The sequence below is a fragment of the Achroia grisella genome, unplaced genomic scaffold (assembly GCF_030625045.1).
Source record: "Achroia grisella isolate CSIRO2021 unplaced genomic scaffold, CSIRO_AGI_Agris_v1 utg3654, whole genome shotgun sequence".
NCBI lineage: Eukaryota > Metazoa > Arthropoda > Insecta > Lepidoptera > Pyralidae > Achroia > Achroia grisella.
The window spans coordinates 351,684-363,309 of NW_026712822.1; the positions used below are offsets into that span (position 1 = coordinate 351,684).

Below are 11,626 nucleotides of genomic sequence, written 5' to 3' on the forward strand. Positions count from 1 at the left end.
AGTGAAAGTTAGTATTTAATCGAATTAGGTGTTATTTTGCGGAAGTCCTGTACACTCATATAAGGTTTATATAATTTTGTTTATCTAAATCTAACAAGATATTCTGTACAACGACCTTCTCAATAGAAAGTCTAACAATGTCAGCACGTTTCGCCTCTTACCATTTAATATTATTTCTTGCAATTATAGATTCGTAGTCACACACTGTTAATTGTAGCGGAATTAAAAAAATAATCTATTGAATAGTGACAACGTTATAATTATTTACAATTGAACATCATATTGCTCTCTTTAAGCAAAAATGTTCTTTGAAACAAAAGTGACAATATCAATATTATACTTTTCTAAAAATAATTGTTAAATTAACTCGCTGCCGGGAAAACTTTGTATGTTCTGATGAACAATTATTAATTCTGATTGTTTTCCCTTTGTCTTTGTGAGCAGTTTAAATAAGTCATAATTTGTAAATCACGGCCACTTTTAGGAGTGAAACGAAACGTTAATCAAACTTTGCTACAGCGCACATTGTATAGTTCATTTAATGTTAGACATAGACACCTATATAAATATACATTGTAAATAAACTGTCTTTAAAAAAAACAATTGAGTTTCTTGCCAGTTCTTCTCAATTGGATCTATATACTGAACTTGGACGGTAGGGAAAAAATTATAATGTAAAAATTTTTACATTATAAATGATTTTTGAATTTGAATTTTAAATTGATGCGAATGAGAATAGAAGTCAGGACTGTCATTACCACCGCGTCACTGGGTTCGTCGATATTTTGTAAATGTATATTTTATAATAATGCGTACGAATGTGTGAATAGAATATTAGATTTATTTTTAATTTTATTAGTTTAATGAATTAATTGATAATTAATTTACCCGAGTGTTTTAAATTAATAAATTAATATTATATTATATTTTTAATGTAAGCCCACCTCGGCGTGAGGTGTGCCATATTTTGAATTAGCAAATTATATTATTTCATATTTGTTAACATTTATTTTTGGAACTCAATAATAAAGAAATTAAGTTATTGTCAATGAATTTGGTATTTCATTTTGAGTGACCACACACTTTATTATTAAACTTAACCTATACCTTATATTGCATCTCTGTGCATTTCCTACCGCATATATCACGGGGAGTGGTCTGAGGAATTGTTCGGATTAATACCGGCTGCTGAGTTTCACCACTGTACCACCCGCCAGAAACTGAAATACCATCCTGATCATCTGGATGAATGGCGGTCCTCCACAGTGCGGTTTTTTAGAAACTTTTTGCCACACACAACCACATTGTGGAATCACCTTCCAGCAATGGTATTTCCGAACCAATACGATATTGAAACCTTCAATACAAGCGTTTATTCCTTTTTAAAAGGCCGACAACGTACTGGCAATTCCCCTGGTGTTGCGGGTGCTCATGGGCGGCGGTAATCACTTACCATCAGGTGAGCCGTATGCTCGTTTGTCCCATGTTATAAAAAAAAATCTTGCTACTACCTACCTGCTTCTGCGCTTTTGCCTTTGGGAGGAGCTCGGCTGGCTACTTTAGAAGTGGCTCTACACGTACAACGGTCCAGATTGCGGAGAATGGAGTCCAATCTACATTTACATTCACAACTAGCTGCACCCGTGACTTCGTCCGCGTGGAATATAACTTTATTTTTCTAAAATAAAAGTAGCCAAGTTACTCCTTATTACATTACCTACCTGCTAAAAAAGTCCCGTTAAAGTCCAGCCATTTCAGACATAAGAATAAGAATAACATTTATTTCATAAAATATAACTTAAGTAACATTGTAACTATGACTCCACACCAGGCTATGCCTGTATCGTGGAAATCAAAGCAGGTTTGACAGTTAACGTTACATTGGTACGGCTATCAGGGTGCATATAAAAATTTAGTGTTTATATAATATTAATACTAGTAATATATGACAAAAAATAAAATAAAATAAAGAATAGAATAATAAAAATTACAGATATGTATTTGTTAGTCGGCGAGTGTGTGTGTGTGTATGTGTGTACGTGTGAGTGTGTATGTGTGTTTGTGTTTGAGTGAGTAAGAATGTTATTTGGAAGTGTTGTAAATTCATATAGAATCGTTAGAATATTTCAGAATTGTCTAAATTTATATTACGGAACAAACAGACAGACAAAAATTACAAAAATTGATATTTTCGGTGTATGTACCGTACTTATATTCATATGCAAGTAGAAAAAACGGTTATTTCAATATTACAAACAGACGCTCCAATTTTATTTGTATGTATGTATAGATTATGAAAGAATTTCAAGGTAATATTATTATTATTCGTGAGTTCTGCCTCCATTAAAATATGCAATCGCCTTGGACAATTCCTGTTGATTTATTCATGATGTGCTAATTGATTTAACTTCATTATAAGTATTAATATTGCCGACCTCGGTGGTCTAGAGGTATAGCACACTCCGATGGTCGCGGGTTCAATTCCTCGCACGGTTTATATTCATGAGTGCTGCTTGTAGGGACTGGTCTGCTCTAATCACTACGACTGATTTCCTCTTATTAGTTGTTTAACCAGTTGGTTGTATATTTAATATTTTCAATATTTTCTGAATTAGTGCTAATTGGTAGTTTGTATTCACACACTTCAACTTAAAATGTAAAGTAACAATAGAATTATTTATAAGAGCAACACGTAAGTGTCTTGTTCGTTCTTCTTGTGATGAGACGCCTTTCCCAATGAGCGGTAGATTAAAAGTGAGGACTTCATAAGTGCTTCAATGTAAGTTTTTTTGAATAAATGATTTTCTATTCTATTCTATGATTGTTTGTATCAGTCTGGGTGTTTTCTATGTATATTGTATATATATTCCTCACGAAAAAAGTATCTAAATATTTATATCAGTACCAGTCCTATCAGTGTCTTCTGACACCAAAGGATGAGACACTTTAAATTATTGAGCTATTTGCGAACAAATTTCTTATTTGACTTTAGGTATATATTAGAGTTCACAGCAATATTATAGAAAAATCTTATATTTTAAAAAGATATTAAAAGTAGTACTAATGAAGTACCCAATGTGAAGATTATTACAAATATTGTAAATAGCGCCATCTAGTATTTATAGACCGAACTACTACACTGACTGGTCTATAAATATGGAGGTCGGTAGTTGAATAATCCTCTTTCGTTGAGTGAGCCCCGGCATTCAGTCGACGAGCGCAGAGCGTGCCGGTTGTTTTGGATACTAAAGTGAATTGTATTAGAAATGTGTTTATCACGGTCTTAGTTGGGCCTGGGGAGAAGCTGCAAGTAGTGAAGGTGAGAGGTGAGAGTTAATGCATTCTAAAAGGGCCTTTTAAACCTACACCCGTGTCACAAGTCACCGGCGCTACTTGGGGTTTCCCTTGCGGTAGCCGGCTTCAAAGCCTAAGTCGTCATCATTCATTAGTGCTTCTGAGTAATGTGGACTCTTGACCTCATTGCTATCAATGTACTGTCAGGTTGACCTCCACGCGGTTCCCCCTGGAAACCATCGTGATAAATTACAGGTGAAATTGTCACGATGGGCTAACTGACCTGACCTCATGCTCATATTATCACCCTCCACTGGTGTCCCGCCAGCGTAAACCGTTAGCGCAGGCGGGTGCCGAATTTCATTATCACATACAAAAACAAAAATTAGTGCTTTTTACTTATATAGTAAGATGTATAACAGAAATAGAAATAGAAATAATCTTTATTCAAATAAACTCATTACTAGCACTTTTGAATAGTCATATTTTGATTCTACCACTCATTCGGAATGCAGATTCATCACAAGAAGAATGAGTAAGAAACTTGTGTGTTGCTCTTTTTAATAGATTTTTTTTATATAAATAATTACAGTATAACAAGTAAGAGGTATGCGATAATCAACATAGAAATCGCTACGCACTCATTATTAGTGTAATTAGATAATATTGTCAGTGCTATGGATTTAAAGTTTTTCTATAAAAACATTATTATCGTTAACGAATTCTTCAATTTTATAGTAATCTTTTTTACAAAGGAACTGTTTTATTTGACATTTAAATCTTTTTTCTGGCAGATTTATAACAGACTCTGGTATTTTATTGTAAAACCTTACGCAATTGCCATAAAACGAATTACTAACTATAGCCAAACGACATTTAGGTTAACGTAAATAAAACTCATTTAATTAATTAACACTCAATTGTATATTAATAAGGTTTATGTCTGTTTGCATGTAGTTTTTTGAGGGAGCTGGTCAATTTGCTGGAAGCTCCGCCGTTCACTGCCGCGGCGGTTGCTCCATGCCATACACTTATCACACCGGACTCTCCAGTAGTCACTAGGATGTCACTCTGACAAATGAGAAGCAATTTATTATTACATATTTGGCGTCGGTCAAGCATTACGTAAGCAGATTTATTACAATTATTTACCCCCCATCACCCTTGTAAGCAAAGCTGTTACCCCTAATGCTTACGTAAACATTTTTCAATTAATGTATTGTTTTTTTACATAGTCAATGTGAGTGTTGCCATTTGTGTAAAAAAGTAAATTACTACCAATGACGTAATCATCATCTAGACCACCCTACCCCCAATGTCATCCAAAATAAGCAAAGTAAAGCCACCTCATAGTGCTTATGTCGTTTATTTGACGACCTCAGTGGTCTAGCGGTCTAGCACACAGCTTTACGTCCGATGGTTGCGGGTTCGATTCCTCGCACGGCACAAACATTTGTATTCATGAGTATGATTGTTTGTAACGGTCTGGGTGTTTTCTATGTATAACATGTGTGTATTTACGAAAAAAAAAATCTATATACTTGTATCAGTTATCTGGTACCCATAAGACAAGCTTTAGCTAGCTTAACTTGAGTCTAGATGGCGCTGTGTGAATTGTCCTGAGATTATTATTATTATTATTATTTTACATATTTGTATTTATTTCTTTGATGAGCTAGCAACTATTTTAATAGACTATCTAAAAGTAAGACATCAACGTTTATTTATTCCCCTGCACCCCGTCTCCCAATATGTTTAGCACTGGTGAATACAGTTGGAAACTTACGTCTTTCTCGTACCAGCAGCACCGCACGATCTGCTTGTTCTCCTCGAAGTTGGTGTTCGGCTGCAGCTTCTTCTCCGTTATTCCCACCGATCGTAATACATTACTGAAATAATTATAAATAAAGTTTTATAAACATCAAGAATTCTGGGTAAGTCAGTTACAGATAATCTGTAATATTGGTGTTATCTGTAGTATAGTAATTGATATATTTATTAATCGACTTCCTAAAAAGTGGAGGTTCAAAATGTTATTGTTTCTATCACTCATTCGAAAAGCTGTCTTAAAACAAGAAGAACGAGGGAGACACTTGAGTGTTGCTGTTATAAATAATCATTATAACTTTACATTTCCAATTCGAAACCTGCTAATACAAATCACCAACTAGCAGTAATTTATTTAGTAATTTATTATTAAATACACAATAGGATTAAACCAGTCGTAGTGTATTCAATTTTATGATACCTAAGGGCACTTTATTTCTTTTTTTTGTACATTTTTTCCGTACCTCAATTATGCTATGTGCTTGTACATAAGTAGTGAATATATCTATCTAGATATCTAACTCTATCTGTCTGTAAGAATGTTATTGTGGAAAAGAGTACAAAGCTCAACCAATAGGTAGGCCCCTCCTCCCCTGGCACGTGCCCAGGGCCCCGCGTCGGATTGGGGCCCCTAATCTATCTCGGGCACCCTTGTCTAGTCTAGTCCCTACTCCATTACCAAACGATAACCGATAATGAGTCTACTGAAAATCAGTCCTAACAAATGCTTACAGACTATGGTCAATTTGTTCGTTTTTCTTAATATTTTATAAATGTACATGAACTTGAACCACTCATCACATAATTACTTTTTAAAATTATTTTTGCCTTAATCTGAAGGTAGGGCATCCCTGTTGTTACGGAAGGATGGACTGTATTAAGGCTGGTTAAAAATGAGACAAACATTTGTATTGAGGTAAAATGTTTGTAATCAGCTCGCTAGCAAAAATATAAAGACAATATGGCATAAGAAAACAAACGGTATATAAAAACAGAACGTCAAAATATAAAATTCAAATATATATAAAAAACATAAAAACTATCAAAAAGGTTGCCATCGGCAACACCTGTATAGATCTCTAAAGACATGTTCAAAAATGACTGTCTATTCTAACTAAATACAGCTTTATTACAATAGTCATAAGGACCCAAGGCCTCTAATAGTTCAGCTATAGAGGGCCCTGCCAATAGGATATGTGTGTGGACTTACCCGTTGCCTGCACAGGAGCCCGCCAACAGAACTGGCGTGTTGTCTGCTGACATAAACGTATCCACCAAGTAGGAGTCGTCTCCTTTACTTCGCTGTGAAATAAAAAAAAATATTATATGGATAATTCTAGTCCATAATACATAATTAGTTTCAGTGTGTAGTTACGTTTGATGTTTATTTATATATGGTAGTATGTCGTAATGCGTAGGAACGAGGATATTATTTTAAGAAAGATGTTACAAATGAATGTGGATGGTTATAAGGACAGAGGAAGGCCGAAAAAGAGATGGATGGACTGTGTGAAAGATGATATGGTAAGAAAGGAAGTAAATAACGAGATGACTGCGAACAGGGATGAATGGAAGCGAAAAACATATTACGCCGACCCCAAATAAATGGGATAAGGAAGAAGCAGATGATGATGATGAGTATGTCGTAAATGTTTACTCTGTGTTATCCGCCTAGATTTATGTATGTATGTGTATTATATTATTATTTTATTATATATGAAGGCATCCGCTGAAAACCAGCGTCGTGGCACCCCGTCACGACATATGCTGTGAGCGGAGACCTATTTGGTACTGTAATTATTAATATAAAAATGTAAATTAAAATTTAAAAAATATTTTCAGTGTACCAAATGAACAATTTTCTTTTCTTTCTTTCTTTCTTATCTTTCTTATATCAAAAGCAGTAATTTTGTAGATCAATCATCGAAAGTCCTTTTTTTTCAAATTTTAAAACAATTTATTTCATAAAGCTAGCATTCTTAGTCTCCGAGATTTATGGCTGAGTGGTTGAGAGATATTAGTTTTAAAATTTTCTATATTTTTACTCTGTAATATGATCAGGGATGTTATGGATATGAAATATCGGATACGGATAGGTTTCGGATATAGGAATGATTATTATACCGGATACGGATGCGGATATGAAATTATTTCGGATCATCCGTCAGTTTCGGATCATTTCGGTTACGGATATGAATTATATTAGGAATTTCAAAAGTAAAATACAAATAGCTAATAAAATGGTTACATAACGTGTGTCAATTAGGCTCCGCTCGTATCTGATATTGGTCTCTTATCCGAAACTTTTATTTCGGATTTACGGTTATGAATATTTTTTTATATATCCGATATAAAAAAATATTCATAACCGTAACCGAATCCAAAATAAAAGTTTCGGATAGTTTCGGTTAGAATCCGATAGTTTCGCTTTCGGTTGCGGAGCTCCGTATCATCCCTGATTATGATACATACCTTGATGCTCTTAGCAATTTTGTCTCTACTATAACTTCTAATCAGGTCCCCAGTATCCGTGTCCCACACCTGCAGGTCATTTGACTGCGTCACACACGCCACCTGCGTCGCGTCCAGCCACGATATCTTTTCAACTGAATTCTCAATATTCAGTGAATATAACAGTGCATCGTCTTCATTTTGTTCCATAATATTGAATACATTTGTGAGACCATCCAGTGATCCTGTCGCCAATATTTCAGTTTTTTCTTTGTGGAATTTGACCTGTAAATTAGTTTTTATTTATATATTTTTTTTAAATAATAATTAGTAAGAAATTTAATTGAGTTTCTTGCCAGTTCTTCTCATTTGAACCTGATACTGAACTGTATGGTAGGGAAAAAAATAATATAAAAAATTTTACATTCATAAGTGGCTATAAATGTCCAGCACGTATAAATGATTTTTGAATTTGATTTAAAATTCAAAGTCTTTATTTATGAAGTACAGGTAACAAAGGTTTAAGTTTAAGAATAGATAGTAAGTTTCACTGTCTGATGTCCTGTCCATTGGTTTATTAACAAATTATTCTACAACTTCAGTGATCACACACCTTAATTTCTGATGGTCGCAAATTCAATTCCTCGCTAGTACAAACACTTGAATTCATGAGTATGATTTTTTGTATTAATCTGAGCTTTTTCTATGTATATTATGTACAAAGAAAATACGGTGTCTATATCAGCTGTTTATGTTTATCAGTGTTTATGGGTACCATAACACAAGCTCTGGTCAGCTTGGAACTAGATTGCGCTGTGTGGCTAACCACCCACACCACACGGTGCAACTGAAATATTAGAGTATTCTAGAGGTATTACTATTATTATTATTTCACTAAATATCATCATCTCAGCCCGGAAGACGTCCACTGCTGAACAAAGGCCACCCCCATGGATCTCCACGACGATCGGTCCTGCGCTGCTCGTATCCAATGCCTTCCAGCGATCTTGACCGGATCGTCGGTCCACCTTGCTGGAGCCCTTACCACTTCTTCACTAAATATACCTGAGATATATCATCTGTGTGGGAGTTCCAGTAACCTCCGAGTGGACTGGTGTTCCTCTGGTCCCAGAATACAAGATAGGCATCGTCCTGCACGACCTGACTGCCGGCACACATCACTCGTCCGTTACAGGACACATCCATACAGTCATATGGCTTTGTGAACTCCTCATCTTCATCTAAAAAATCATTTATTCAAATAAACTTACATTGAAGCACTTTAGAATAGTCATCACATTTTTTTTAATCACACAGATCTCAAATTATATTTTATGTCATCTAAACAAACGTAATTTTTTTTTATCTGTACACCTACTGCTCTTTTTGGATAACTACTTCAATTGAAAAGAACTAGCTAGAAACTTAATTACATACATAATTATATTTTGTATGTGATTATTAACACTTTCCATAAAATATGTTACAAATTCATTAAAAAAAATAACCTTTATACTCCTGTACACAGCTGCCACTAGTCCTCGTGTCCCACATCTTCAGTAGTCCGTCTTGACCTGCTGAATATAATATGTGGTCCTCCTTAGGGCTAAACACCACCTCCGTAAGAGTCTTCTGGTGCCCGCTGAGCCGACAAACCTTCAGTAATGATGTGTTATTCAACTGATACACTTCAATACTATTATCTGATAAACCAACAGCAAATTGTAGAGATCTGAAGTTGAGAATAATATTTTTTTTACTGCACAATATCATCTGCTTCTTCCTTATCCCATTTATTTGTGGTCGTTGTAATATGTTTTTCTCCTCTATTCATCTCTGTTCGCAGTCATCCTGTTATTTACTCCCTTTCTCACCATATCATCTTTCACACAGTCCATCTATCTTTTTTCGGTCTTCCTCTACCTTTATAACCATCCACATTCATATGTAGAGGTCTTTGGAGAAAGTAAGGGAAAGGGCATAATAGATAAGGAGACATGGTGGTGGACTGAAGAAGTGCAAAAGATATTAAAAGAAAAGAAGAATGCTTTCAAAGTTTGGCAAAAGGTAACTATAGAGAATGATCCTCTGAAACAAGAGAAAAAGATAATTTTTTAATGCACAATAAAAGTGAACAAAAGGTGAGCTTAATACGATATGGCTGGGGGAATAGGATTGTTAGTAATGTGGACTGATGATCTCATTGCTAGCAATGTACCATGTTAGGTCGACCTCCACGCGGTCCCCCCTGGAAACCGTCGTGATAAATTCATCGGGAATTTATATTATGTCACAAAGGGGTAACTGACCTGACCTCATGTTCATCTTATCATCCTCCACTGGTGGGGAACCAGTGGAGGATGCCAGCATAAAACATTAACATGCATGCATGCATTTTTTTAATAGATGATATTGGGATGATGCACCCACATCATCCCAATATCATCTATTAAAAAAATGTGATATGGCAAAAATTATTAGAAACTTGTACCTGTGGTGATACAGAAAGCAATATCACAGATTCTATTCATCCATAGGATGCTAGGTAAGGGGTTCTTAAGGGAAAGAAGCAAACTACACCTCTATTCTTACAATTACTAATTTTTTGTCACCAGATTGGACTATTGTATGAAAAAAACATATTGCCAATTAATAATAGAATTCAAAATAAAAAAATAGTATTATTTGTGCCTGCCACTGCAATTTCATTCAGTTACTTAAACATCAAATAAATCAACAATCAAGTTCTTGGGGTTAGATTACTATTGTACTCAGTGTTTAAGATCATTTAGTCACCTAGGGTGGACTGGACTGGCTGGCGTGGACACTCCATTCTTGGTTCCCACATCCAATCAAATCTGCTCATAGTTCTCAGACTGATTGTAGATAGGAAAAAAAAGTATTTATTCGGGCCCGCCACTGCAACTTCATTCAGTTATCATAAAGACTGGAGTTTTAGTTTACTCAGTTTTTAAGATCACTGTTTGGGTTCAGAGGATGAAAAATATACAACAAAATGAGAAATCAATGAAATGCTGTTACTCACACTGACTTTAAAGATACAGATAGATCCTACATGAAGATGTCTGGTTTTCATTTCAGATAATGGTATATAAGTAAATTAATATATTATAATAATTGTACAGACTCCTTACATTCAAGCCGCTGGCTGGTATGACAATTCCTAATTTTTAAATATTTATATTTTTATATGAATATTCGGTTGCTATATTTTTGTTATTATTCCTTCTGTTGTTCGTTGCTTTCTTATATAGTTTTGTTTAGTTTAGTTGGCTGCACCGACCCCAGCGCTCTATACACAGTGCCACACAATAATAATATATGTAATTAAGAGCATTATTTTATCATAATAAAGTACTTACTTGACACCAGATAATTTATTCAGATACGACTTCTTGAGAGATACAGCGGTCTCACACATTAAGCTATATTTTTTATTAAAAATCTGTTCTAAATCCTTCGATTCTACAGTATCCTTGTCAATTTCTTCATTATCTATTATATCAGCCATTGTCATTAATAATTATTAGAATTAATATTATTTATAATAAATATCACAAGTAAAACATAAATCAAGAAGACTGTTCTGCTCTAGAAATAAAATATTTAGCAAATATATCGAGTTTTTAATTTTTAAGAATAATTATAGACGACAAGTGATAAGAAATAAACAACACAAACACGTGTTTAATTGTTTATTCATTGGAATGAGCGAAGATTGACATTTCAATTGACTTAATTATGACATTTATATTCAACTGTCAATTAAATGTACGAAAATATGTCTGTGCAGTTCCCTTTGCCTTATTTATTGAAGGATAAATAGAATAAAAAAAGCGAAGGAAAATTAAAGAATACGAAATTTATTTTCTATTTGGTAAATACCAACGAAACCAACGTGCCAAGCCATTAAAAAGAAAAAACAAACATAAATAGGCATAGCCATGCCTATTTGTTTTTTTTTACAGCCGTATTGGCACAGTACCGTTGTCTATAACCTATGTATTTGGATACTCAAGGCGGGTGATTCCTC

At 34.4% G+C, this 11,626-nt stretch overlaps 1 protein-coding gene across 1 annotated transcript; it reads right to left on the minus strand.

Moving 5' to 3' along the window:
- Positions 1-4,213: 4,213 nt before the first annotated feature.
- LOC131844016 (WD repeat-containing protein 89) lies at positions 4,214-11,229 on the minus strand. Its single transcript, XM_059192800.1, has 7 exons — positions 10,956-11,229; positions 9,081-9,304; positions 8,638-8,813; positions 7,594-7,857; positions 6,332-6,423; positions 5,081-5,183; positions 4,214-4,365 (listed from the first exon to the last, which is right to left on the minus strand). The coding sequence occupies exons 1-7, from the start codon at positions 11,108-11,110 to the stop codon at positions 4,222-4,224; spliced, it is 1,158 nt and encodes a 385-aa protein (XP_059048783.1). The 5' UTR covers positions 11,111-11,229; the 3' UTR covers positions 4,214-4,221.
- Positions 11,230-11,626: the final 397 nt, after the last annotated feature.

What these genes read in the sequence shown, in the direction of transcription:
- LOC131844016 (XM_059192800.1), bottom strand. Translation starts at nt 11,110, where the DNA reads ATGACAATGGCTGATATAATAGATAATGAAGAAATTGACAAGGATACT. An exon ending in AATAAATTATCTGGTGTCAA is followed by an intron (nt 9,305 to 10,955) that starts GTAAGTACTTTA and finishes TCTCAACTTCAG; the next exon opens with ATCTCTACAATTTGCTGTTG. An exon ending in GGCTCCTGTGCAGGCAACGG is followed by an intron (nt 5,184 to 6,331) that starts GTAAGTCCACAC and finishes TAATTATTTCAG; the next exon opens with TAATGTATTACGATCGGTGG.